The 26,947-nt window shown below is 47.8% G+C and overlaps 2 protein-coding genes across 4 annotated transcripts in view; both read right to left on the minus strand.

Annotated features, from left to right (window-relative positions):
* Positions 1–8,552, minus strand: part of DHDDS (dehydrodolichyl diphosphate synthase subunit) — a 37,154-nt gene extending 28,602 nt beyond the window's left edge. Inside the window, exons 1-4 of one of the 3 annotated variants that reach the window (XM_047725785.1) lie at positions 8,473–8,552; positions 7,845–7,961; positions 5,869–5,985; positions 2,654–2,796 (exon numbers count right to left, since the gene is read on the minus strand). In XM_047725785.1, the coding sequence (XP_047581741.1) occupies positions 2,654–2,796; positions 5,869–5,985; positions 7,845–7,907 (323 nt within the window). In that variant the 5' untranslated portion in view covers positions 7,908–7,961; positions 8,473–8,552. Of the gene's footprint in view, positions 1–2,653; positions 2,797–5,868; positions 5,986–7,844; positions 7,962–8,454 lie in introns of those variants that run through there. The other 2 variants (XM_047725786.1, XM_047725784.1) reach the window with 2 other exon arrangements.
* Positions 8,553–12,176: 3,624 nt separating this feature from the next.
* Positions 12,177–24,561, minus strand: LIN28A (lin-28 homolog A). Its single transcript, XM_047723570.1, has 4 exons — positions 24,424–24,561; positions 23,776–23,960; positions 13,890–14,074; positions 12,177–13,149 (listed from the first exon to the last, which is right to left on the minus strand). Exons 1-4 carry the CDS (start codon positions 24,452–24,454, stop codon positions 12,930–12,932), a joined length of 621 nt encoding a protein of 206 aa, XP_047579526.1. The 5' UTR covers positions 24,455–24,561; the 3' UTR covers positions 12,177–12,929.
* Between the last annotated feature and the right edge of the window lie 2,386 nt (positions 24,562–26,947).

Below are 26,947 nucleotides of genomic sequence, written 5' to 3' on the forward strand. Positions count from 1 at the left end.
ACTCTGTTTCCAGAGTGAAGCAAGATCTAGCCACCTGTTTTCATGAATCCACCGAAGCTGCTATAGGACAAATGAATACTCGGGATCAAGGCAAAACCAGAATGAAAAGAGCTAGATTCAAATCCTAGAGGCAGCCCTTACTGGATGACCTTGTATAACAGCCTCTCTCAGCCTCAGTTTCCCATACCCTGTGAACTAGGGTAATAACAATCCCTGTCATACTCTCCACAGTGGCCTGTGTTGAGGGAGAGAATGTACCTGAAAGTGCTTACTCTCAGACAACAGTCAGGTTACTTGAGTGAGGTCTACAGGGAAGGAGAGGCAAAAGAGCTGGCAAGGAGCCAGGAGACCTGGGTTCCCAACCTGGTTCTGCCATGAGCTGGCCGGGGAGGTTTCCATACCATGGGCATGCCTTGTGCTTCTATCCACTAGGGCTGTCTCCCAACTGATGAAACTGAACTAGTCCCGTGAACTCATTAAAGAATTCATTCTTTAAGTCACACATTAAACAGAAGCCCAGGGGCACCTGGGTGGCTCAGCTAGTTAAGTGCCTGCCTTCAGCTCAGGTCATGATCTCAGTGCCCTGAGATCAAGCCCTGCATAGGGCTCCCTGCTCAGCTGAGAGCCTGCTTCTCCCTCTTCCTCTGCCTGCCACTCCCCCTGCTTGTGTTCTTCCTCATTCTGTTAAATAAATAAATGAAATCTTAAAAAAAACAAACAAGGGCTCCTGGGTGGCTCAGTGGGTTAAGCCGCTGCCTTCGGCTCGGGTCATGATTTCAGGGTCCTGGGATCGAGTCCCACATCGGGCTCTCTGCTCAGCAGGAAGCCTGCTTCCCTCTCTCTCTCTCTCTGCCTTCCTCTCCATCTACTTGTGATCTCTCTCTGTCAAATAAATAAATAAAATCTTTAAAAAAACAAAAAAAACAAAAAAGACACCAAAAAACCAGAAGCCTAATATATAAAATAGGTAAATGCCAACCAGCACCCTGTGCCCCCTTCCCTCTGGCTTCTTTGCACACCCACTCCTCAGAACTCTGAGGTTCTACTGCACATTGCTGGAAAACCACTGAAAACATTTCTTCTTGTTCTGTCCAGGACTTTAGAACTTAAGACCATTTTCTCTCCTGCTGACTGATTAGAGCAATCTCAGAGGCACCTCTACTGCCATGCATTTTGATCTCTCAGGAACTGTAAGATTACCTCCTGTCTTTCAGAGCAGAGTAGCAGACAACACCTCAGCTCTAGAGTTGGAAAGGTCTTATCTGTCTTGCCTCTGCCTGTCTGATAGCTGTGTGATCCAGGAGACACACCTAAACTTCTCTGGTTTTCACTTTCCTCCTCTCTACAACTGGGGTAATAATAATCTCTTTCTCACAGGATAATGTGACTATTAAATGAAAATACATGCCAGGCTTAGGGCCTGGCACACAGTAAAAGCACTTTAAAAAGGTCGGATCAGAAAAATTTCTGTACATGTGACGTACAGAAGAATTCGAATACCTGGGAAGTGCCCCGAATGCCTCCAAACCCAGCCCTTGCTGGGGAACTCTGAGCCACACGGGCTCTGTTGGGGACCAGGAAGCTAGGTCTGTGGCCAAATCTCATTATCCTATTATGGACAGAGAGAATCCTAGCTATCTTCCCCAACCCAAAACCCACCCTGGAACAGAAATGACAAAATTGGGCCACCTGGGTAGCTCAGTGGGTTAATCCTCTGCTTTTGGCTCAGGTCATGATCTCAGGGTCCCAGGATCGAGCCCCGAATCGGGCTCTCTGCTCAGCAGGGAGCCTGCCTCCCCCTCTCCCGCTGCCTCTCTGCCTACTTGTGATCCCTCTCTCTCTCTCTGTCAAATAAATAAATAAAAATCTTAAAAAAAAAAAGAAAGAAAGAAAGAAATGACAAAATTGTTCTAGACCCAGCTCCACGAATGCCCTAGGCTCTCTGTTCTCTCATCCCCCTGGGTCCTGGTACAGGGAAAAGCTGGGCAGAAAAGGGTTGTAATGAAGACTGGAGCAGTCCTGGCTGGGGAGGTTTCCACACTTGGAAGCAAATCATCTCCATCAAACTTCCTCTTTTTCCCTTTCCAGCCTTGCTCCCTAAGTTAGTTTAAACTTAGTGACAGCTAAGAACAGTACTGAGTCTTCCCCATAAAGGCCTCATACACATCATTCTGTCCCTTCCAAGAGAATATATAGGGCAGCATGGTAATGTTTTAGGATGATTACATGGCAGAAAAGGACTTTTCCAACATTTCTCTGATGCTACCCCCCTGATCATAGTTTATTGGTTGTGGGGTAGAAATGTAAAGTGGGCTATTCATTAAGGGCTTTAGTTCATTCTGGGCTGCTCTCGTGAAGCGGTGAAAGGGGGACTACAGAGAGTAGGAAGAGGCCCTATCTAATGGATTTCAATTCCTGGTTTCAGTTTTGCTTGAGGCTGGTTATACTTGTCCTTGAATTCTGTGAAATATCTCTATATCATCAGATAAACACCTACTTTAAAAAAAAAAAAGGGAAGAAAAACTAGCTTGCATTGATGCCATCAGAGATCTGACTAACATTAAAAGGGTTTAGAGTTCCTTAAATAAGCCTGAGATAAGAGGGGTGAGGGTTATGGTGTCCAAGCACACTCCCCACTCCGATAAAATCTTACTGTTCTTCCATCAAGCGGCGGAACTTCTGACGGGCCAGATCCATTAGCCCGTCTACCTCACTCTTGGAGCGTTTGAAGTTCTCAATGCTGAATGCGTAGACCGTCACCTCTAGGATGCCCAGGTTCAAACACCAGCGCAGGGTCTGAGAGGGAGAAGGCAAGGAGCTAGGGTACGAGGAAGAGCAGGGAGGCAAATTAAGGGATGCCTCCGCTCCCCCTCCGCACTGGAGGTGAAAGGCAGACTTTTCTCCTTCCCAAACCAGGTAAAGCTAGGATAACCCCAGTGTTTCTGTCAGAATAACAAACCAAGTAAGCAGAAAGCCACCACTTGAGAACTGAAAAATGTGAACTTAATGAGTAAACTGTGGTTTATTAGAAAGAACTCTTTACCGACAAGAGTCAAGATCTGGGTTCCAGTCCCCAACTCCAACGTGCACTTGCTGTGTGAGGGTAGGCAAATCATTTAACTTCTATGTGCCTAACTCTCCTTATCTGTAAAACAGGAGCACCGTCCATCACTCGCAAGGTGGCTGAAGGACAATATAAAACACAAGGTATTAAGGGCACCTGGGTGGCTCAGTCAGTTAAGCATCTGACCTCAGCTCAGGTCATGATTTTAGAGTCCTGGGAATGAGCCCCACGTCAGGCACCACCATCAGTGAGGAGTCTGCTTGTCCCTCTTCCTCTGCTCCCTGCCCCCCTGATCATTCTCCCCCTCTCTCTAATAAATAAATAAAATCTAAAAAACAAACAAACCCACACACAAGGAATTATTACTCTCGACATAAGCTCATTTTTCTTGTTAGATTGAGAGGCTGATGAGTTATAAGAATAAAGGCATCGGGGCGCCTGGGTGGCTCAGTGGGTTAAGCCGCTGCCTTCGGCTCAGGTCATGATCTCAGGGTCCTGGGATCGAGGCCCGCATCGGGCTCTCTGCTCAGCAGGGAGCCTGCTTCCCTTCCTCTCTCTCTGCCTGCCTCTCTGCCTACTTGTGATCTCTGTCAAATAAATAAATAAAATCTTTAAAAAAAAAAAAAATAAAGGCATCAAGTACACAGCTGTGTAGCATTAAATCTAGAAAGGGTTTTCACACACATTATTTCATTCGATTCTCTGAAAAACCTCTTGAGAATGGGCTGCTGACTTCATGTCTACTTTATAGAGGAGAAAAACTGAGGCTCGGACAGTGGAAGAAATGTGTCAGAAGGCTACAACTCCACTGTATGAATCCATTATATAAGGTTCTAGAACAGCAAAAACTAACCTCTAGTGATAGAAATCAGAATAGTGGTTGCCTCAAGAGGGGAAGAGGAGGTGGGACAGGGTTTGACTGGGAGAGGAGGGGCATAAGGGAACTTTCTGGAGAGATGGAAATGTTCTATATCTTGACAGGGGTATGGATTAGACAGGTAAATGCAAGTCAAAACAAAATGCAGAAAAATGTGCATTTCACCGTATGAAATTATACCTCATTGAAAAGAGAAGAGAAACTCATATTTAAACCCAGTCCTTGGGGCACCTGGGTGGCTCAGTGGGTTAAAGCCTCTTCAGCTCGGGTCATGATCCCAGGGTCCTGGGATCAAGCCCTGCATCGGGCTCTCTGCTCAGCAGGGAGCCTGCTTCCTCCTCTCTCTCTGCCTGCCTCTCTGCCTACTTGTGATCTCTGTCTGTCAAATAAATAAATAAAATCTTTTCAATAAATAAATAAATAAATAAACAAACAAACCCAGTCCTTTGGGGGTGCTCTAACCCAGAACCACTAAAGGCAGAGAACTAACTAGAGCTGAGACTAACAGTGTTGAGATAGGGAGCCTGGAGGTTAAGGGTAAGGAACAGAAGACATTCAATCAGAACTGAACCTAAAGAAACAAGTCTGAAGCGAGCTGCCTTTCTAATCCCTTAACAGACATACATACAACCCAGTTCATTGCCACCTGGGGAAAACTACCAGTGAGAACCTGACACTTCAACAGACTCAGGCTCCACAGATGACGGGCATAGCTGGGGCGGAACCTACCACCGACCAGTCATTATAGTGGCGAATGGTAACAACGCCAACTTTTTGAGCACTTTATGCCAAAACCGTTGCCACACACTCTTCATAGTGCCATCTTATTTCATCCTTACATAATCTCCGAAAGTAGAGATTATTATTGTCCTCATTTTACTGATCAAGAAACGGAGGCAAAGGGAAGCTGTCTAACTTGCTGTAGGTCACAGAGTCGGGAAGTGGTAGAGCAGGGGTGCCCACAAGTTCTGAGTGAGTCCAGAGCTTAAGCTCCCAAGCACTGGGCCAAACTGCCTTTTACTTAGTCACAAAAGAGAAGCTGGGGTCAACAAACCTAAAGACCTCCTCAGGGTGTTCAACTGAGTCCCACATCCACTCACTCAAGGCAAAAAGTATCACTGCCCTGGCATCAGGCCATGTTCTTGTGCTGGGAAGCTGAAGGCTGTCCAGACCGAATTTCCATCCTTCTTAAAGTCAGCTTCACAACGACAGACCACATCCTGTTCTTATAGTTAAATTTAATGTTTTCCAATTTGCAACATGCATTAAAAGCATAAAATCCCCTTGGCCTTTGTTTCCAGTGATGACCCAGGTTGTCTGGCACTCTTCCCAGTTTAAGCACTAAAAGGCCTCAGTCAAACTGGGATAGGCAGTCACCCTACCTTTGCTCCAGAAATGTTACATCCAAGAATTTATTCTAAAATGGAACTATTTATAAGATCAGATAATAGTGGAGCAGCTAAACAAATTACGTCAGATCCTGGTAATAAAATATTCTATAGGCATTAAAACATATAGTTAGAAAAGCTACATATCAACCTTGGAAAAGGGCTTGCCAAAATACCCCATAAAATAAGGTTACTAAAAATACACGTGTAATTTCACAAATATTAAGTCATGTTAGAACATATTACAAGGACTGGGGTGATGCACAGAAAACGATAAACTGCTGGTTTACTGAGGTGGTAAGAGAAGTCAATTTTGTTCTTATTTCTAATTTTCTGTGATAATTCACTATATAACTTAATTTCTGTTCATGTTGATATGAGACCTAAGCAGGCAAGCAAACAAACAACAACAGACAAACAGCTGTTAAAAAAAATATATATATATATATCCTCTCCATAGTAAACTCAGGGCCTGATTCTGTAGCTATTGTCCAATTCTCCACACACTATTCCCGCTGGGTTCTGCCGCCCACACTCACCTCGGCCAGCTTGTTGAAGCCCTGTGAGTGGCCTTCCTGCCGCTCTACCTGGCACTTCCTGGCATAGCGACGGTTTCCATCCATTATAAAGGCAATGTGTTTGGGCATTGGGCCCGCCTGTGAAATAAAAAGACAAATGATGCACTCAGGGAGACACTAAACCCCTGGCTGAAAGGCTTGACTTAGAAGATAAGAGCCCCCATGAGGAAGGAACTGAGTATATTTTGAGCTGCTGGCTCAATAAATTGGTATTAAGCACTTTTACCTATTTATATAAATTCATTTATATTGAGCACTTACTACATGCCAAGTATTATATGAGGCTTTTTATACTTCATCTCAGTTTTTCCTTCATATAAACCTATAAAGTAAATAGTATTAGCTTCATTTCACTGGTGAAAAAATAGGCTCAGAGAGGTCAAGTGACTTGCACAAGTCACACAGCTAAGAAAAGTCCAATGGTTATTCAAACTGAGGTCTGTATGCTTCCAGAGTTCATCTTTTAACCATACGCACTTGACCACCACTTTGGTTTCATGTCTCCACCTGGAAGGCACAGGAACGATATTGATGGCTACGGCCCAGTGGTAAGGGTATCCTCCACAGATAAGAAGAATCTACTCTATCCGACCACAAAAGGGGGGTCAATGTTGTTGCTTCCCTAATCACACATGAGAAGCCGAACACTGGGATTTTCATCAAAATGTAAATGTCAGGAGCCATTTCAAAGCGAACAAATAAGACAGTTTGGGGACCCAATAAAATGTTTTATCTGGTTTAGAGTAACCTTTTGTTGTCCATCACAGCAAAAATGCACTCCTTAGCCTAATTTCCCTCACTGAAGGGCCTCACCACTGACTACTTTCCCCACACCTCTCCAACATTTTCAGCTTTTGTCCTCCACGTCTTTTTTTTAAGATTTATTTATTTATTTATTTATTTGATAGAGAGAGAGAGAGAGAGATCACAAGTAGGTAGAGGCAGGCAGAGAGAGAAAAGGGGAAGCAGGCTCCCTGCTAAGCAGAGAGCCCGATATGGGGCTTGATCCCAGGTCCCTGAGATCATGACCTGAACCCAAGGGCAGAGGCTTAACCCACTGAGCCACCCAGGTGCCCCTCTCCACGTGTAGTCTTAAAAAAAGAAAAATTCCAGTCAAGTCATGCAGCTTATTCTTCCTAACATGTGACTGCAGTGGTTCCCCAGGAAGATGCTGTTTTCCCGCCTGCCAGAGATCACTTGGCATTTGTGTATGAATGTGCGGTGGGGGGATGGGGTACAAGGCTTGCTGACTCATAAGTTCACTGCTACACACTGCCTGACAGATTGCTGAAAGACAAAACCAGGCTGACTGGCTTCAATCTCAAACCTGTTATATGCAGAAAATATAACATTGTTGTGATTCCCCAGAGAAAAGCGGAGGCAAAATCTGGGTAAGGGGGTGTAGGAAATAGAATGACCGTAGTCTTCAAACAGCTGAAAACAGCCCCAATAACAGCAGTCATTAAAAACTCCTAGACACTGCTGTTTTCAGTCTGTGTCTCATCTCATCCTCAAAACAACCATATGAAATCACATGGTTAGTAAATGATAGACTAAGACTTCCATTCTGTTTGTCTCTAGAGTCCAAACTCCTAACCGTTACGCTCTACTGCAACATCAAGGAATGATTATTCTATCTAAATCCAGAGAACAGTGCAAGGAAAAGTAGATTAAAGCTCCAAGTTAACAAATTTCAGCTCCCTATAAGGAAGACCTAACGGTCTAGGTTACTCAATGATATTGGGAGGTCCTGGGGTTCCTAAAAGTGTGAACGTTAGGACAATAATCTGCCAGATGTAGACCTGGAAGTTATTTTGCAATTCAAACACTCATTGGCTCCATTATTAAATTCCACTTAATGTCATGTGTTACTCAATTTTAATAACAGGTTTTGACACAAGATTACCCAACTAACCAGGAGGACAAGTGGTACTCACCTTTATGATGTTGGCACAGAACCGTTCCCAAAGTGACAGCTCTCCTTCCTTGATCCATGACATAGCTCCTGCCCTGGCAGATAAGCCCAGAACAAGAAGACACCAGACAGGTAACCCTGGATAAACAAGAAAGATAATAAATCACCAGAGCTTGCAAACTGCTTTGGATGACTTTGCAGAGATTTATCTGGACTGTGGAAAGTGGCTAAGTTTAGGATCCAAAGACCCTGGTCTGTAATTCTTCACCACCAGAGTTTATAAGCCAATGAGACCTTTGGGGCAGAGGCCTTTCCTTGGTTTTGGCTTGGTGGACCTTGCTGCTATCCCCTTTTCCTGGGCATCTGCACTGACTGTTCCTGAACATCCCAGTCCGCTTCCTGCCACATCGTAGTGTCTACATCCTGATCCTTCCCCGGTTTCTTTCTCCTCCATCTTCCCCGAGACCGTTTCCCATTCCGCGCACCAACACACTAATCCTTTCAGGTGTCGCCTCCGTCACCTCCAATCTCAATATTCTCCAAATTACTTATTCCCTCACTCATCTCTTCCACTGTCCCCTCTGTTTCTCCCACAGCTGCCTCCCCGCCCAGCAGTCTCGCCTCTCGCCCACCGCTTGAACCCAGGACCGGCTCGGATCCGCCCGGCGCCTTCCAACTGCTCCACTCCCTCACGACGTGGCGCTGGAAGAACACGTCATCGTTGGGCGCTGGAACACGCCCCCTCTGTCAACCAATGGGCGGGGCTCCGCCCTGCGCCTGCGGGCTGGGAGGAGGGGCGGTGCTAGCGTTGCGGGTGAAATTCGCACTCCCGGGATCCGAGAGGAGGATGGAGAGAGGTGCAGAGGTGGAGACCAAGCGAAAGACCGAGCGCCGCGCTCACGAGACCGAGGGGGCGGGGGAGCGGGATACGGGCCAAGTGGCGGGGACCCGGCCGGGAAAGGAGGGGTCCAGATGACCTGGGGAAGCAGGGAGGTCTGTAGAACCAGATCAGAGGCGTCCGCAGGCTGCCCCACAGGGCAAGAATTCGGGGATCCCCATGCCAGAAGCGCAAGGGCTCATCAGCAGCTGGTGGCAGGTTAGAAATGGGGCTGCTTGTTGGAAGTCCTGAGAAGTGGGCGTTGGAGTCCTGGTTCAAGTCTTAAATTCTGTATTTACATGTTGCAGTTTTATTTAGTGGATTTGTTTGGTAACTTCCTAGCCCTAGTCTGTCTCACAGACGCACTTACTATCAATGCATCTTGTGATTTAAAGCACTTATATTTTAGGCTTTTCAGATTCAGGACCTGCCCAGAGCAACTCAAAATGGGGTTGAGGCTGGGAAGAGCTCTAAGAATGACGAATGAAAGGCCGTCAATTAACCCTGATCGAAAAATCAAAGGCATTAAGCTATGTAACCTTTAAGGAAACTGTTGCAAGAACTTGAGGGACTCACAAAAGAAACTAAAGAGTTCAATTTTCTCAAAACAAAACAAAACAAAAAAACACTTTTCAATTTCTAAAGAAACTTCTTGTAGTTTCTCACTTTGTAGTCTCATCAAGGAAACAAGGCCAGGAAGAGTTCTTGCAGTGGTAGCTCTCAGTTCATCATGTCACGTGAAAGGGTTACTCTTAACACACGTGATCAAAGAAAGCCCTAGAGATGAGTAACCCACCCATGAATAGTCTCAAGCTTTTCCATGCTTCCTGCGTTGCATCCTGAGAATTAAGTTTCAGCCTAGCTGATTAGATCAAATTTGCAGGAAGACCATTTACTGAAGCCCTGCAGTTTGCTTTCAGCTGCTTCCGTGGTCAGTTTTGACTTTTGGTATGAAGTTTCTGGAATGCATGTATGAAAATTCTTACCCCTGTCCTGCCATTTCTGTGCACTTTGTGTACTAGATGGCACGCCTCCAATCAATTTTTTTAAAAATCCCCTCCCTTGTTGGGGAAGTGGGGGGGGGGGGGACGACTAGATGTTTTAAAATACAATGTTCATTAGAAAGCTACCACACTTGGCCTCAAAGAAAATGTTAACGTTTTTGTATAGCTAATCAGTGTTACTTCCTCTGGCCTCAATTTCCCTAGTTTCACGTATTTCCCTCCCTGGGGTGCTGCAGGGGGCTAATTAATTAAGATTTGTAAAAGGCTTTGAGGAGCAGGGGAGAAAGTATTAGGGTCTCATGCCCCAAGCCATGGCCCCATCCTTTCATCCCAGCCAGTGGCACAGGCAACCCCATTCTTATGCATGCCATGCTCCTAATCCCCTCTTGAATGTGGCAGCTTCCAAGGAACAGGACAAGAGGCCTTAACTAGAAACAAAACTCCACTGTAATGAGGTGCTAAGAGGACTGAATTTTCAAGATTCATTTTTAACAAAATGGCTGAACAGGAAATGTAATGGTTCTTCCCTGACTTCTGAGTCCCATTCCAAGAAGGTAGGAATTATAGAAGAAAAAACAGCCTAAAGACCCAACAAGAGGACAGTTTCAGTACCAGTAAGTTTTTATTTATTCATTGTATTTTCCCAGGGTAAAGAGAGAAGGGAAAAGGGTCAGCATGTGTGTTACAAAACAATAGCAAGTGGGAAAGGAATTATCTGGCACAGCAAAATCAACCATCAAATAAACACTCCCCAGAGATGGAGTCACTAAAGCCCCAAGGGGCTCAGTCTCCTGCAGTTCAGAAAGGAGGGGAGGGAATCAGGGAAAGAACAGAGAGGGACAGCTTTCCTACCACCCCCCCCCCAATAAATTCAAAATTCAAGATTTCACACAAAGCTTTGGTTTCTAGCAGTAAACATGGAGTTACATTCGTCCGTCTCCTATTAAACAATCTTGTGGCCGCTTTGACATAAGTTTCTTACACCTGCATAAAAGTTCCTGAGTGACTTGGATATACATTCATCTTCCCTTTCTTGGTCTCCCAACCCTACTTTCTATATGGAAGGCCCCCACCCTTCATTGCTTCTGCTGCTCTCTACCCCAAGACTGGAGATTCAAGTAGGTTTATTCCAACCAAATATAAGCATATTAATATGAATCACATCAAGGAATGGCTTTGGCACAGGAGATTGGGAACAAGGGAGGAAGTGTTCTTCGCTTCTACCAGATGGAAATGTGTGTATGTGGGGGCTTTTGCGGGGAGGGGAGATAAATGAGGGGCAGGGTAGGAGTCAGGTTTTTAGGACAGAAGATCTGGCCCAAAACAGGAAATAGGGGAAGGAACACAAAAGAAAGGCTGGTTTAAGACCGCAACGCTTCCAGAGGGTCACCAAGCAGTGTTCCAGATTCTTTTCCTGGTGCAGAACTTTTGTCAAAGATGCTTTGGCTATTTTTCTCAATACAAAGAGAAGTTTGTAAACAATAAAACCCCAAAAGAACATGGAGAAGACCAACAGTCTATTTACACAAACCAGGCCACCTCCCAATCACCCAATCTGCTATTAGTGAAGTCCTACGAAACCCAGACAAATAAGGTAACTAGGGGGGCAATGAGCAGAGGAGACAAGAACCCAGGATCAGACACACATCACCCAATGCGTTCTATTGCATTTGCCCCATTTCAACAGTGAGGTAGGTTTGTGGTGACCTTTTCTCCTTTAGCTACCATAATACTAATCACTGCTACAGCAGGGCATGGCACTGGCTCTGGGCACCTCAAAGAAGCCATGGCTTATGGACTCTCTGGAAGCCAACAAGAAAAGCCCAGAATTTATAAAGGTTAAGAAATTTAGCCTTTGCTTCACACACCCATCCCTGGGCAGCTCAAGATGGGTCCAGAGTTATTATTCTTAAACCCAACCTTACCAACTCATTTTAAAACACACACGTGCACACACACACTCACACACATACACCCTGTTGTGCATGGTAGGCCTAGCCCCAATCCAGTGGAGGATGGATCTGGTATGTAAAGTGAGTCCTGTGCCCTGGGATTAGAAATCTGGAACAGGAATCCCTTATTACATGTATAGACAACTGATCTGGGCTTCCCCTCGGCACCTTTCAGCTGGTGCAGCCTCTCCTAATACTACTTCCTGGACCATCTTTTCCTGTTCAGACCAATTTCCAATCTTCCAGCAGGAGGTCAAGTCATGGGGAAACCTAGTCTCCCACGGATCACTGAAGGTAGAGGGGTTTCAAGAGAACACTATGGCAGAAAAGCCAGCTCTAATTGCCAAAACTGAGGTAGTTCAATAGGCTATGCACTCCAACTAGATGTTCGCCCTGGTGCTCAAACAGCAAACATTCCTGCTGTGTAGACCCGGAGCTGCTGCCGACTTATCCCTGAGATCGCTCATGTACCTGAGAACACAGTGCAGGAATGAGGGCCTTAAGATTAAAATACACAAAAATACAAAACCAGAATATTTATATTACGAAAACAAAGTTAAAATGCACAAGATACGTCATTCGCACACAGCTAGTGCAGTTGGCATCCTGGAGAAAGTGGGGCCCAAGGTGCGCTTATCCATGGGAGCAAATAAATAAAATTCTATTGGCCCGGAATGGGGTGGGAGTCAGCTTAGGAACAGTAGGTCTGTGGCCATTCCCCCAACCATCCTGTGGCTACTGTCACAATCCACTGCTTGAGACAGTCCTCGGCACCCTATATCCCAACAGTGGGTTACAAGACAAGATGTGGAAAAACCCTGCCTTACCCCCGAGAGACTCCTGCCTACAGAATGTAGTGGTTCGTGGGTTGGGCCCATCAATCTGGTCTCATGCTTAATCTCTACATTCTGGCATGGGAAAAAAATTACTATTACATCTCCTTCTTCAAAAGGAAAACCATTTCCCTCTCCAGGCCACGTTCCAAAGCTGGAGATCCGGGGGTGGACATTCAGATAAAGCACACAGGGAGGGATTTTCTCCAAAACCCTCGAAAGCATCTGGATAGAGCACGGTTGGAGTTCATTGGCCTCACCCCTTCCCCCCTACCCTGCGCCAAGAGGGAAGAGGGGGTGATGCTGTGGACCCCGGCCTGAGATGCACGGCAGAGCCAGCTGCCCCCTACCTGCCCTGCCCCCACTTTCTCCACTCTGCCGATTGCTGCCTCCTCCTCAAAACTTCCTGATCACAAAAGAATTGCCCCCACCCACTGTAGCTCAATTCTGGGCCTCTGGGAGCAGGGCAGGGCTATGGATCTCTTCTTCTTCTTCCTCCCGAAAGTAGACAGGCTTTCCCTGTGAGCTGGGGGCCTGCTGGGCCTTCAGGGGACACGAGGCCACCATATGGCTGATGCTTTGGCAGAAGTGGCACTTCTTGGGCTGGGGTGGCAGCTTGCATTCCTTGGCATGGTGGTCTAGACCTCCACAGTTGTAGCACCTGGTACAGAGCAGGACGGGAAAGTTGAGAAAGGAGCTAGAGCACAAGTCTACCTCTGAGTGAGGACACCTGGGCTCTGGTCAATTACTCTATCACTCCCCTTCCTGGAAACTAATTTCCCCACTTAGAAAAGGAAGAATATGACCATGACTGATACCTCGAAGTTCTTCCCAAATCTGTAATTGTCTAGATGGTATCTTCAGATTCAGGTCAACCTGAAAATACTAAAATATCAATGGAAATCATGGACCCCAATTAGAACTGCAATTTGGAAGATAGGCTACCTACCATACTCTTAAGAAACGGTACCTGTCCTTCACTAAAAAAGAGAGATAATTAAAGGAGTCAGACTATATGGTCTGCTCCAGGACACAGGGAAGACAAAAGAAACCAGCCATTTGGGAGAGACCTAGTGAAGAAGCAACAGGGACATACACCAGTTTGTCCCCAGCGCTTAGACTTTCACATTCGTGGTCTCCTTTGCTTCTAAAATAATCACATGAGGCCAGCATCACTACCCCTAATTAGCCATGGAGGCAAGAGCACACAGAGCAAAATTACTTGTTAAGTCAAAGAGCTAGGTCATCAAGTGCCCTTCTCACCTACAGCCCTCTCCCCACCTCCCACACCCTAAGGCAGAAACCCAACACCGAACTGTTGCTTCATTTTGTTCTTTGGTATCCTGGTCCAAGAAAGGGGCTAGATCGGGAGAGCACTCCCCCGCCTTCATGCCTTCATACCTGTCTCCCTTTGATCTGCGTTTCTGCATGTTCTTCCCTTTGGGCCGCCTCTCACTCCCAATACAAAACACCCCACCAGGGCCGGTGACCCTGATGGATTCTAGGCCCTTAGCAGACTTCTTAAAGGTGAACTCCACTGCCTCACCCTCCTTCAGGCTCCGGAAGCCCTCCATGTGCAGCTTGCTCTGGGGAAGGGAAACATGATAAATTTTAATATTAGTCTCCATTCTTACACCAAAAAACTGCAGACACACATTCTTGTATAAGTTATGAAGAACAAGTGTAGGGGTGCCTGGGTGGCTCAGTGGGTTAAAGCCTCTGCCTTCGGCTCAGGTCATGATCTCAGGGTCCTGGGATCGAGCCCCCGCATCGGGCTCTCTGCTTCGTGGGGAGCCTGCTTCCTCCTCTCTCTCTCTACCTGCGTCTCTGCCTACTTGTGATCTCTGTCAAATAAATAAAATCTTTAAAAAAAAAAAAAAAGAACAAGTGTAGTATTTCCATATTTTCAGTAAAGAAAATGTCAACCCAAAGAGCCACCACAGTTAAGAACAAGGGATCTATGTTACATGAACAAAGAACAATCATTACATAAACAGATGCTGTAATATTTTGGGTAGGGTAGTTATTCTCATTTAAACTAAAATAGAACAGATGGGAAGTTCTTAAATTTAGCATTCATAAGAAATCAACAAATAGGGGCGCCAGGCTGGCTCAGTAGGTGGACTGTGTGGGTCTTGACCTTGGGGTCATAAGTTCAAGGCCCGTGATGGGCTTAGAGATGGAAGGAAGGAAGGAAGGGAGAGAGGCAGAGAGGGAGGGAGGGAGAGGGGGAGGGAAGGAGGGAGGGAGGGAGAGAGGAAGGGAAAATAAACAAATATAAAATTGTAAAATATAACAGCCTTGTACACTTTAAAAATATTGAGGTGTGAAAAACAAAGTTTGAGTAAGTACAGAAACCGAACAATTAAGTGGGATGCATGCTCCTGGACTGGGTCCTGAAACAGGGCAAAAAAAAAAACCATTAGGACAACTCACAAAATTTACATATGGAATACAGATAAATGTTTCAATATTAAATGCCCAGGTTTTTTTTTATCTTTGTACTGAGATTGTGAAAGGGAATGACGCTAGTTTCCAAGATACACACTGAAATATTTAGCAATAAAGGTGCCTGATGTATCTTATGATTAAGGAGCCAAAAAGACAAACCATAAGAGACTCTTAGTCTCACAAAACAAACAGGGTTGGGGGTGGGGGGGAGACGGTGGTTGGGTTATGGACATTGGGGAGGGTATGTGCTATGGTGAGTGCTTTGAAGTGTGTAAACCTGGCAATTCACAGACCTGTACCCCTGGGGCTAATAATACATTATATGTTAATTTAAAAAAAAAAAGGGAGCCAAAAAAGTGTATCTGTACATGAAGAATGACAAGGCAAATGGGACAGAATATTAAGACTTGCTTAATCTGGGTAAAGGTCCTATGGGGAGTTCTTAGTATTATTCTTGCAACCTTCTTCCAAGTCTGGAATTCTATCAAAGTAATGTTCCTGCAAGGTCAAGGGAAAAGACAGTATGACCCAAGCAGATGGATCAGTAAGTTTAGTCCGAGAGATCCAAGTGTATATAGAGAGATCAACAGGTGAAGAAAACAGTTCAAAACTGTTGAGAAAATTAGCTACCCATTTTAGATATTGAGCCAGACTTCTACGTTGTCTATCTCATTTATGCAAAATATATTCCAGAGGGTTTAAAATCAAAGTGTTAAAAAAAAAAACACCTTGTGAAAGTCAAGAGATAGACTGATAAAACTTGCTATGAACTAAGAGGTAAATAAATCTGAATTATTTGACTTGGAAAGATGACCAGATACTACTGGGTGAAGGAAAAAAAGATCAAAAGATCCAGAATGTTTGAAACAACCTCATTAAAACACCATGTTTATACCATTATTTGAAAAATACTGAACTTTGCCCAGCAGCCTTCCCCCAAAAAAAAGGAGTTCTCACATAGCTGAGCGACAATAACAGGGTCAGGAAAAACCCAAGGTTCCCCATTTAAAGCTCACAGTCTTGCCACTTAATACAACAACATCTCCATGCTGGTGGAGGTGACCCCCTCTCCCATACCCTCCCCAGGACAGACCTTCATGATAGCTTACTCCATTACGGTCAAACATGCAAAGAGTGTATCAAATGTCAACCAAGTGCAGTCATCGAAAATAGGGTTCAGAGAAGCAAAAAGACCACTGCACCCAGTCTTGGCTTGTGGGAGCTTGAATAAGTAACATGTTACGCAGGTGGTGGTTGGTAGGAGGAATATTTCAAACTGGGACTTGGGCCTTAGGGGCAACATGCTCTCTAGCCAGATGGGATTCCCAATTTATCCATCATTTAAATTGTTTTAATTCAGATGGCATTTCTGAAGACAAAGGTCCCACTGGGATCACCGGCAAAAAGCCCAAGCTTGAGTGCTAGACACCGTAGTTCCTGAAATGTTGGTTTTACCAACTGTTGGTTGCATGACCTTAGTCAATCGTTCGCCTTTGGCCCTCAGTTCCTTCAGAGACTGGAGTAATAGGTAAGTTACCCAACTAAGTTTCTAATGAAGATTATGTAGGTATGGAAACATCGAGAATGTGCCCAGCTAATATTTCATGTATTATTATCTGTAGCTTTTGTCCCTCCAGTCCATCATAGGAATAGCCTCTCCCTTCTTTTCCTTCCCACAGGAACAGCCTGGGACAGGAGGACCGCTCCCCTCCCCCAAGGTTGAAGTGAGGGAAGGGGCAGAGAGTCAAAGGAGGAAATAAAAACAATGCAGAAAGGGCTTTCCCCTTTGCTGTTGCACAGAAAGGACCCTGATATGAAGTTACATTTGACTTGTTTCTTACACAGCTAGGACAAGCCAATCTGCCAGGAGGTACAAGCCCAGCTCCTCCCATTTGCTTAGTGGGCTGCATGGCTGGACACTCCTAGCTCCAGCTAGATGGTGAAGCAGATAAGTGATTAACAACAAGGGTTTGGAGTCTGAGGGCCTGTTGTTCCCTTTCTGTACTGATCTATAAAATGGAGCAAAAAGTAATTTTATGGAGGAGCTCTGAGGTTTTGTGCATAAAGAGTAGTTAACACGGAACCTGTACACACAAATCCTCAGTGAGCGGAAATTATCATCAACCCCTTCAGACTGGACCAGGGCAGGGTCACAATAAGAACCAAGTATCAGGAGTCTCAAAATTTTAACTCTGGTTTTTATAACTATGGAAACTCGGAAAAAAAAATATCTATTTACACCTCCTAGGTTTACTGGGAGAACAAGACAATACCAGTGGGGGCAATGTGAAACTGACTGGTCCTCTCAGGTCGTCCACTCCCCAGGATTGGAGGATCTGAGGTCTGTAAGACTCTCAAAAGTTAAAAAAACAAAACAAAACAAAACAAAAAAAATAACCCCGCAGGCACCTTACCAAAGCTGGTCAAGATTTAGACTGGTGGTCTCCAGGGGTGGCTCCCTGCCCCCCACCCCGCCCCTTTCTACAACACATAGTTTGAATTCCTCTCTTATCAGATAGGTAATCACCGTGCTGCCCCACTGAGCTGGCCTCACAGGGCCTGCATCAGAAAGGAGCCTGAAATTCTTGCTACCACCCCCACCCCACCCCCAACCACACACAAAGCAGGGCCCCGCCCCTCTCCCCATCCCCTCCAAAAAAAGAAAAGGCCTGGGGGGGGAGGGGCAAGGCTTGAGCTCCCCCAATAGAGCCCAGCCCCAGGAAACAAAGAGTTGACACTGGTTGGTTCTGGTGGTCAGATTCCTGGAGTTCCTGAGGCTGCTGCTTCCCCCCACCACCCCCCCCCAAACCCCACATTCACCACATTCATCAGTTCCTTCCTCTCCACGTTGGGGTTATGGTCACGGAAAGAAATGGAGAGATACCTTCCTTCCCCAGTCAAGTCTGCTGGGTCTGCCAAAGTCACCACCAGTAGCCATCCTTCCTTCTTCCTGACCTGCCATCCCAGCCTTCCAGGGACAGAACTACACAGGACCCCCGCCCCCCCCAACCCTCGCCTCTGGTCAAATCCATTATGCAGGAACCTGAATGAGGGTTATTTATTCTGATCAATTATTTCAAAGGTGGTGGGGTCGGGAGACAGGCTTCCTTCCCATCTTCCTTACCTGGTTTGTTCAACGCAGGAGGGTGGGCAGTTCCCAGGGGACCCATTGCACTGGGGAAGATGGCATTTCTTTTGGGTGGCAGGGAAGGGCTCAGGCCAATTCAATATTTAGACCCTCTGTTTCCTTCTTAATACCTCACCACTGTCTCCACTAACTTTCCACTCTTCAAACAATACAGCCCAGCATCAATCTGGGGCTTCGGCAGTTCACATAAAAGGAGTGACATTCTCTGTCATTCCGAGAATGGGGTGGAGTAAAAAGGACACTTGAGTTTCCCTGGAACTTGCTCTCTGAAGGTCGGACACATATGGGTTTTTTTTTTTTTTTTTTAACCATTTGTAAAAGCAAGGCCACCCCCTTCATCACCAGCTCCAACAATGCCCATGTTTAGCCGCACTGCTCCCTTCTACAGAAGCGGCAGGCAGAATTTCAAGGAAACTTGCTTTGGTTTCAGGGAGGCAAGCATGATATGAGTTCCTGGTTTTTCTGCAACTCTCAGGGCCATTCCAGCAAAAGACTGCCTAGTGTGCTGTCTATTCCCTCAGCGCTAACCCCCTAGCTTTACACAAATGTTTGGGGAATAACCCAAGTTCCCCACTATCCAAAGTCACTGATATTTACCCATGCTTACTAAAAGGTAAGGAGAGCTCTAAGCACTTAACCCCTTATACCAAGCCTGCCAAGTAGGCCTCATAATCACCCCATGTTACTGCTAAGATCAGGGAAGCAGAGAAGGGAAGCATCTCATCCAAATTCAATGAGCCACAAGGTGCTCTGATGCCAACTAGCCTGACCCTCCAGCCAGTGCTATGCAGTATAATGCAAATCACACATACATATTCTAGAACTTTCTGAACCAGAAGTAAAGGAAGCCGATGAAAGAAAGGACTCAGTCCTGAGGTGTCATCATAGTCCTCCTACCTGAGCTTCATTACTGAAGGTAGGGCTTGGTAGGGGCTAGGAAACCAACCGGTTCTACCTGAAACAGCTTGTCTGATGATGTGTCAGGGAGGGTTGAGGAAAGAGATCAGTCCAGAACCAGAGGCTGCCCACACAGGGACAGCCCCCACATGGCACCTCCGCTCAAATGCAGCCGGGACCCCAGCTCCTGCGTTCTCCACCAGATGGCGCTGTTCAGCAGCCTATCCGCACTGAAAGCCAGAGCGGGAGACTGAAGGAACAGCCAGATTGGGAACTGCGAAGCCTTATCTCCCCAACTCTGTCCTCAGGAAGGAGTTTCAAGGGGATCACACTTTCAAGGATAGGGAACTAACTTCTCACCAGGCCCCCATCCACCCAAGAGGTGCAGAAGAAAAGGTCCTGGAGTTTTCAGCCAGAAACCCAGTTGTTCACTTACTCTTCTTGGAATTTGAGTTCCTGCTTGAATTAAGTAACTCCAAGCTGAGATCATTTGAAATGGGTTTGTACACACGAGGTACTATTCCTGAAAATTTTCTCCTCCTCCCCCACACCACCTGACCCCGGACTTCATAGAGATAGTAACTGTTACTCATGCCTGCAGAAGAAGGGAGGGTGGAGGCTTTCCCTAGAGCAGCCCCCCCCCCCCCCAAAAACCAGGCAATTCTAGTAGAGTGGTTTGATTAGGAATGTTCAAGAAACAACCTTGTCCTGGGGAAAGTCACTATAAACCACTTACCAGCCGAAAGGTGACAAGTTTCTCAGATTGAAAGCTCACTCAGGATCGTGGCACAGCCTTTCCTTGGGACACTGTCTAGAAAGCATGTCTCTTCAGAAAGAGAGAGATCCAAGAAGATCTCATAATGCTCAAACTAACCTCTACCAACTTTCTGAAAATTAGGGCGATTCACTTACTTTTTTAAAAATCTGATTTGTCCAGTTAAGATGAAGAACTAAGGAATGACCAAACCTGTGGGCTTCCAGTCCACAAGCAGAAACCAGAGGATCCCATCTGGGTCTCCACACTGTGACATTCAAGCCACCAACTTTCACTGTGCACCTCAGAGCCCAGCCCTATTTCAGACCTCAGTCTGGAAAGAGCAGTTATCAGCATAACACACCCTCCCTTATCTCCAATCTTTTTCTCTGGAGGAAGATCTCTGCTGACAGGGACCCCAAACTGTTAATGTCCTCCTGATTCAGGAGCTCCTTCTTTCTTCATGGGCATTCCTTCTGCCCACCAAGCCCGTACTAGCGTACTAGGAAGAAACTAAGCAGACAGCTAGCTAGTCCCACTCTTTAGAAGAGCTTACAGGTTAGTTAGAGGAGAGGTAAGACCAGCACATCACCAACTAGATATGAGGTGAGCAATCAGAGGCACCAGTAAAGTTATAAACCAGGTGGGAAATATCTCTTTACATTCTCCCCTCCCCAAACCCAGCACCCAGGAGTCCTAATCCAGACCCCGCCTGAGGTAGCGTTCCCACTCAGCCTTTGCAGAAAAAGCAAGCCACGTGGCTTCAGTATTGAAATTTTTTCTCCTAACCCAAACTTGGTCCCTTAGTCAGTTTGGGGCTCTTGTCTCGAGACCTTCCAATGCCACTTTTTAGCTAGAAAGCCATCTTAGACAAAGCTGGGATCTGAAGAGCTGTCGAGTAAGCAGGGAGCCTTTTCTGGTGCTCCAATTTCTACAAATCTTGGGGGTTTGGGAGTTGAGCCACAGGAAACATGAGTTAAGCCAAAACTCTTACAATGGCTATGAAGATCTCAAAATTCTTGGTGAATCTTAAACAATTTCGTGGCTTCTTGCTCCTGCTTTCCCTGTGTAACTATTTCTCAGCTGAGGGGGGATTCTGCCTCTGGGACGGCATGGTCTGGAGATGTTTTTAGTTGTCACAACCAAGGGATGCTCTGAGCAAAGGGTTATCTTTCTCAAAATAGGTCAATTGAGGTTGAGAAAACCTTGATTTAAGGGCTGGCCATCTGCCAATACTATGATTCTTAAATTCTCCTAAGCACAGGGTTAAGCAGAGGTTCTGGATCTAAAGATGTGTCTGAATAGAAGTGTTGTTTAGAGAAATCTCTTTTACCTTTTCTGTTTTTTTGTTTTTTTAAGGGTAAGGGTAGGTTTTCTTTCCTACTCATCAACTCCTGGGGAGGCCTGAAGTGTTTTGAGAGGGAGCACAAGAACAGTCGTGAATAGTGCTAGGAAGGAACCAAATAAGCCCAACCTTGGAAAGTAAAAGAAAATATTAAATTGCTTTCCCCCCTTTTCCTTTCTTAGAAAGGGGCTTCCTGACCCTCTCTGTCTGTCCCTGGCAGACATTTAACGGGACAATTATCCTTCTCATCATCTCGGGCTCCAGGATACCCACCACCAGCAGCCAAAGAAGGGGAGGTTTTCCTTCTAAAGAGAGCAGCCTTACCCCCTTCTCAGCTGCCCCCCCCAACACCCAAACTTTGGGAACAAGGGAACACATTCCTTCCGTACAACAATCTTTAGGGACTGTCCAGAATCTACTCTACATTAGATCCCCAAAGAAATAGTTCAGATTTCTCAAGTGCAGGGACTATAATCACCAGTTTACTGCTATCGTAGGGTTTGACGATCAACCCAAGCCCAGGCAGCATGCTATCCTACCAGGTAAGGTTCAGGGAATTTCCACTCCTTGTCTTCTGTGACTGTTGGTAGAGGGCATTTAGGAGACAAATTCTTGATTCCTTCTCCCTGCTCAACTCCCTCTTGATAACTTACTCAACAGTGGCATGTCCCTGGACATTCCAAGACCCCGAAGTCCAGATTATCTCCCAAATGACCCATTTAAAGGAGCTTGATGCAGATTCCACTCCCCAAACCTGAAAATCCCGGCTTTCCTCTAGAAAAGCCAGTATTTTCCAACTGCTTTTGATCCCAATGTTAAGTGAATCGGGGCACAGATTCATCTGTTCAGGAACACCTTCCTTGGGACTGGGACAGCACTAACGAACCCCAGATGAGGGGCTACATTCCTTCTAGCCCCTATTTGCAGCCTTTGGAAGGGACGCAAGAAAATGTTGGGTCTCTTTAATTCCAAGCCTCCCAAAATTGGGGAAGCTGTCCAGTCCGTCTCCAGACCAAGAGATTTTAATCTCTTTGTGATCAGATAAATGGGAAAGTGGGAGAGCTGGCTACCCTGCTGAGGAGGGCCATTCAAAGCTGGTTCCTGTAATAAAGTGACTTAATAGATCTAAAGAGGCCAATTCCCTTCATTCTCCCGCAATTACTTCCTGTGGGTTATCATTCACATATGTAAATGAGACAGGGAGTTGGGGGCAAAGCCTGAACTAGTTGTCGGGTGGTTGGGGGGGGGGATAAGGGTGGGAGGAGATACGGGACACAGCAAGAAGGTGGATAAGTAAGCTGCAGTGTACCCACCCGGCAGGGCAGATGTTCCAGTAGCCCAGTGACCCCCCCTCCCCACCAAGTACCCCAACATGAACTGGCTCCCGGCACCCCCCATCTCCCTACTCCGTGTCCTCGTGTGGAAGGCCACGCTCGGGAGACTTCCCGGCAGCCTCCCACCAGTCCACCCAGGATCTCCCTTCTCCACCCCTCCCCCTCCAGAATACCATCCCAGAGGCTCCAACCCTTAATCCCCACATCCTCCTTTCCCCTCCCCCCAGGCTCCTAAAGCCAACCTCTCCAAAGTAACCCCTCCCTGCCCGGTCTGGGTGTCAACCTACTGGACCCGAGATGATCTATTTCTCTCTTCCACGTCCCACACCAAACATCTGAAGGTGGAAGGGACCCAAACAGCAACTTCCTTTCCGTGGTTGTTATGGGTGGCTGGTGTCCCAGGACCACCGGAACACTTCTAAGATATACAGGAGGGGGTGAAAGGAAGAGGAAGCCGGGGAGGAGGGGAACCTGAAGTATCTGGCTCCTTGTTCGAGGCTGGAATGTTAGGACAGCAATCAATGGCCGTCTGGGGCCATAAATGCCAAGCAGAGAATAGGTCCAGAGGCTAGACTCCTCCACCCCCTGCCCTGCGACACTGAATTTCACCCCCACTGGGCTGCCTTGCTTTAACTGAGAACTTGGGGTTGTGACCTAACTCCCTCCCAGCTTGGACTAGGAATCTAAGGCCTGGACTCCAGTTTTCCTTCCTGGTATAACTCCACAGCCAAAGCCCAGTAGGTTAATTATGTGCCTGAGATGGGTACGCTGGAAGAGGTTTCAGGTTCCCAGAGTCTTCAAGGATCTGCCAAACTCACTCAGGCCCCAGGGTTTGAGTTTTGGGTGACCACCTGGGTGAGGAGACCCAGCTGACTTCTCAGCTTTACCCCTGCTTGATCCCAGAGAGGTCTGCCTGCCTCTCTCCCGCCAGGGAGCTCCATTCACACGTTAGTAAAAGACGCTGGGCGCTCAAGGCCCTGCTCTGAACCGGGCATGTGCTTCCCTGGCCGGCCTACTCGCCCTCCCCCCACCGGCAAGCACAATACAACCTTAGTTTCTGCCACATGGGGTCACCTCCCTGCCCCCTGCCCCCTTCCCAAGGGAAAGAGGTAACAGACACGTGGTAAGCCAGAGGGATTCCGGGAAAGGTTGGGGGTACTGTTCATAGACTCAGCACCCCCCACCCCGGTCCCGTTGGAGTTAATGAGGACTCAGGACTGGGGTGCCACGACACAGATGGGAGCGCACAATGAGGGCCTAAGATCTCCCTCAATCCAACAGCCGAGTCGGTCCGCCCAACCTTGAATATGCGCACCAACATCCCCTTCCCCCGGCGAAGTTCCCAGCGTCCGTCTCACCTGGTGCACAAAGACATCCACCGGGGGGTCAAGCGCGACCCCGGCGCGGGCGGTCATGGACAGGAAGCCGAACCCCATGCGCACGTTGAACCACTTACAGATGCCTGCACCGTGCAGCAGCTGCGGCTCCTCGGCCGCCCGGGCGGCGTCCTCCTGCGCCTCCTCCGGCGCCTTGGCGCAGCCACCTGGAGGTTGGGAGGACGCTCAACTGGGGGGCCACGGAATCGGAGGGTGCTCTCGAGACCCAGCAGGGAGACCCGAGTGTCCAGCCCGCGGATGGGCACCCAGGTGGCTGCAGCTACCAACCAGCTGGCGAGGAAAGACATGTCCTGGCCGCCTCCCGCGCTCCCCAAGCTTACACTGAAGCCAGTGTTGCCCCAAAAGTTTTGCTCCTCTTCCCACAACACGTTGCCCGGGGATAGATGGCCGGACAGGCCCCTCCTCTTCTCTCCCTCCGCCCCCGTAGCCTCGGCGTGCACGCCACTGGGACACCAGGGTTCCTTGGTCCAGAAATGGCCCCTGAAGCAGGAGGCCGCACAGACTTAGGGTCCTTCGGCCAGTCTGGGGGACATTTCCCCACCTCCCTTTTATGTGGCTCCTGGGCGCCCCTGAAGCCTAAGGTGTCCCCAGTAAGTCCCGAGCTCGAACCTGCAAACTGCTGGTTTGACACAGAGCCCATGGTAGTCGGCTGAGCCCACGGCCCCGGGCCCCTGGTCGGGTGGCTGCTGGCCCCAGAGAAGTCCGGAGGCAAAGGGGTGGCTCGGAGAAGAGGCCGCTACATCTTCCCCAGCACAATAGCGGTGGGAGGGCCCACGGCTTTTCAAAGGCTCCCAAATTCTAAAAGACAATGACCCAACCCCCCGCGGGCAGCCCCCTCCCCTCCCCTCCCTCTTCTTTCCCCTCCCTTTCCCTCTGGCTCCAGCTCCGGCCCTCCCCCATCGTTGTGGTCTCTGACACCTCTGGGGTGTCTCTTCTCAGAACCTTGAGGTTTGACACCCCCTCCCCACACACACATCTGGAGATGGGGGCCGTCAGCCCTAGAAGTCTTGAGTACCCCGGAATTTGGAATCCTGCACTTTAACGACTTAGTGGGGGCCCCCCAAAGCAGCATACAGGTAGGGGGCTTATGGAGGGGGGTAGTTCTAAAACCATGTGACTGCTCCCACACACACTCACACACCACCCCCACCCCCCGCGCAGATAATTATACATTCCAGAGAGTTGGGGGAGGGAGGTGTGAGCCTGGCAGCGCTGGCCAATCAGAGACTCAAACCACCTGTCAAGGGAGAAATGGATGAGCCCTCCCCCTCCCCCAGCTCTTGAGCGCCCCTCCCCCTCCCTTCCCCTTCAGGCCTCCGAGCTGACCCGGCTGCTTGGCGCTGACCCGCTCTCACCCCCCACCCCCGTGTGCTTAGATAGACCTGGAGTTCAGGACATTAGGAAGCCTGGGATGGGGAAGCGGTGGCGGGGGGGGGTGGGGGGGGTGGGCTGGAGACGCAGCAGGGCTGATCTCCAGTCCTGACCAAGGCGCTTCCTCGCAAGGGGCTGTCTCTGACTCACTGAATGTCTCTGTCTCCCTGAGTTTCGACTGTTTCTCTTGATCTCTCAAAGTGCTCCTAATTGATTCTGTGTAAAAAATCCTTTCCTTCCAAATCTGTGTCTAAAACTGACTCCACGTGGTGCTTCCTGGGCGAGCAGGAAGAATCCAAAAAGTGTTCCTCCCTCCTCCAGCTGTTCTCATCCTGTCTCCATCCCAAACGCGTCCCTATCCGTTGCTGGGAGAGGGACTAGGTGGGTAGGTGGATGGAGGCATTTCTTCCAGTACTCCGGACACTCTTGGGTTCCCAGACTCTCCTCTTTTCAGAGTCCCACCTTAAAGTGCGCTTCCCTCCCCAAGGAGTGGGGTTGGTGGGGGAACTGAAGTATAGGATCTCCTTACTTGAAGAGGTAGCCTCCCTTTCTAAGAGATAAAGAGGGTTGGTCAAGGGGGTGGCTAGTGCCCTGGTCGGAGATGGACAATGGCCGGGGGCTCAGTGCACGGCCCTGGCCCTGCCCCTTCACTTCCGGTGCTCAGTTCAAACTGGACAATGCCAGCTCCGGCCAGTTCCCCTCCCCCACTGCTACAACCCATTTAAAGAGACAGAGCCTGCTTTCGGGGGCATCCGCTTGCTCGGAATTCAGTCTTCCCCACCAAGTGTGCAGAACCTCTCGCGCTTCCCACCCTGAGCCTCTGTGTGTGTGTGTGCGCGCGCGCGCGCGCGCGTGCGCCCCCACATGTGTATTTGAGAAAGAGAGGGAATGAGTGGGGGTAGGGAAAGGAAAGAGAAGAGCAAGGGGTTGTGGAGAGATTATTTTTTCTCTTTTCTACATGGAATGCTCTTCAAGAGACTAAAACTTGAGTGTAAGGGATGGTGAATTGGACTTTGGGTGATAAAGAGGACAACCGCTGCCCTTTGCTACTCCGCCTAAAAAATACATACGATTAACAAATGTCATTAACAGTGCCCCACTCCCAACTGAGAACCTTGCATCAGCCAAAGCCATTTGTATTTATATAATCCTCCCCACCTTAGAATCTTATCTCCCCTCGTTACTAGCGCCTTTAAAATATAATGCACTCCCTGCATCTCTGTCCTTAAGATCCAAGAGCAGGTGACTGAGGTCTGGCTGAAAAGATGGAAAAAGGAGTTTTGCGGTTTGGTTTCACTTGGTGCGCTCACTAATTAGAGTTGTTTCCTCGGCAAATGTGACCAGTCTCTCTGTCCAAGGTCCTGAGAGTTCCAGGAGCCCTGTCCACGGTGCTGAATAAGGCCAAGCTTTTCCTAGCTCCCAGCTCCCAGCTTTGAGAATGCCTTCTTGACTTCCCACCTCCAAGTCCTTCCCAGAAAACCTAATTCTTCTCAACCCTTCAGTGATGCTGACACACTTGAAGCAAGTGAAGGGATTCTCTTGAATGCCAAAAAGAGGGCATCTCCAGCAGTACGACTCTGTGAGAGTAGAGCAAGTATCTCAAGCTCCCTTTCAGAAAAATGGATATAACTATTCATTTGGCCACAGAAGATGAGGAAAGAGGAGATGATATTTTCTGATTCAAAGGAAACCAGAGAAGGGGCACCTGGCTGGCTCAGTCAGTAAAGCATCCGACTGTTTATCTCCAGGTTGTGGGTACCAG

This window comes from Lutra lutra, chromosome 4, assembly GCF_902655055.1.
Source record: "Lutra lutra chromosome 4, mLutLut1.2, whole genome shotgun sequence".
NCBI classification, from domain to species: domain Eukaryota; kingdom Metazoa; phylum Chordata; class Mammalia; order Carnivora; family Mustelidae; genus Lutra; species Lutra lutra.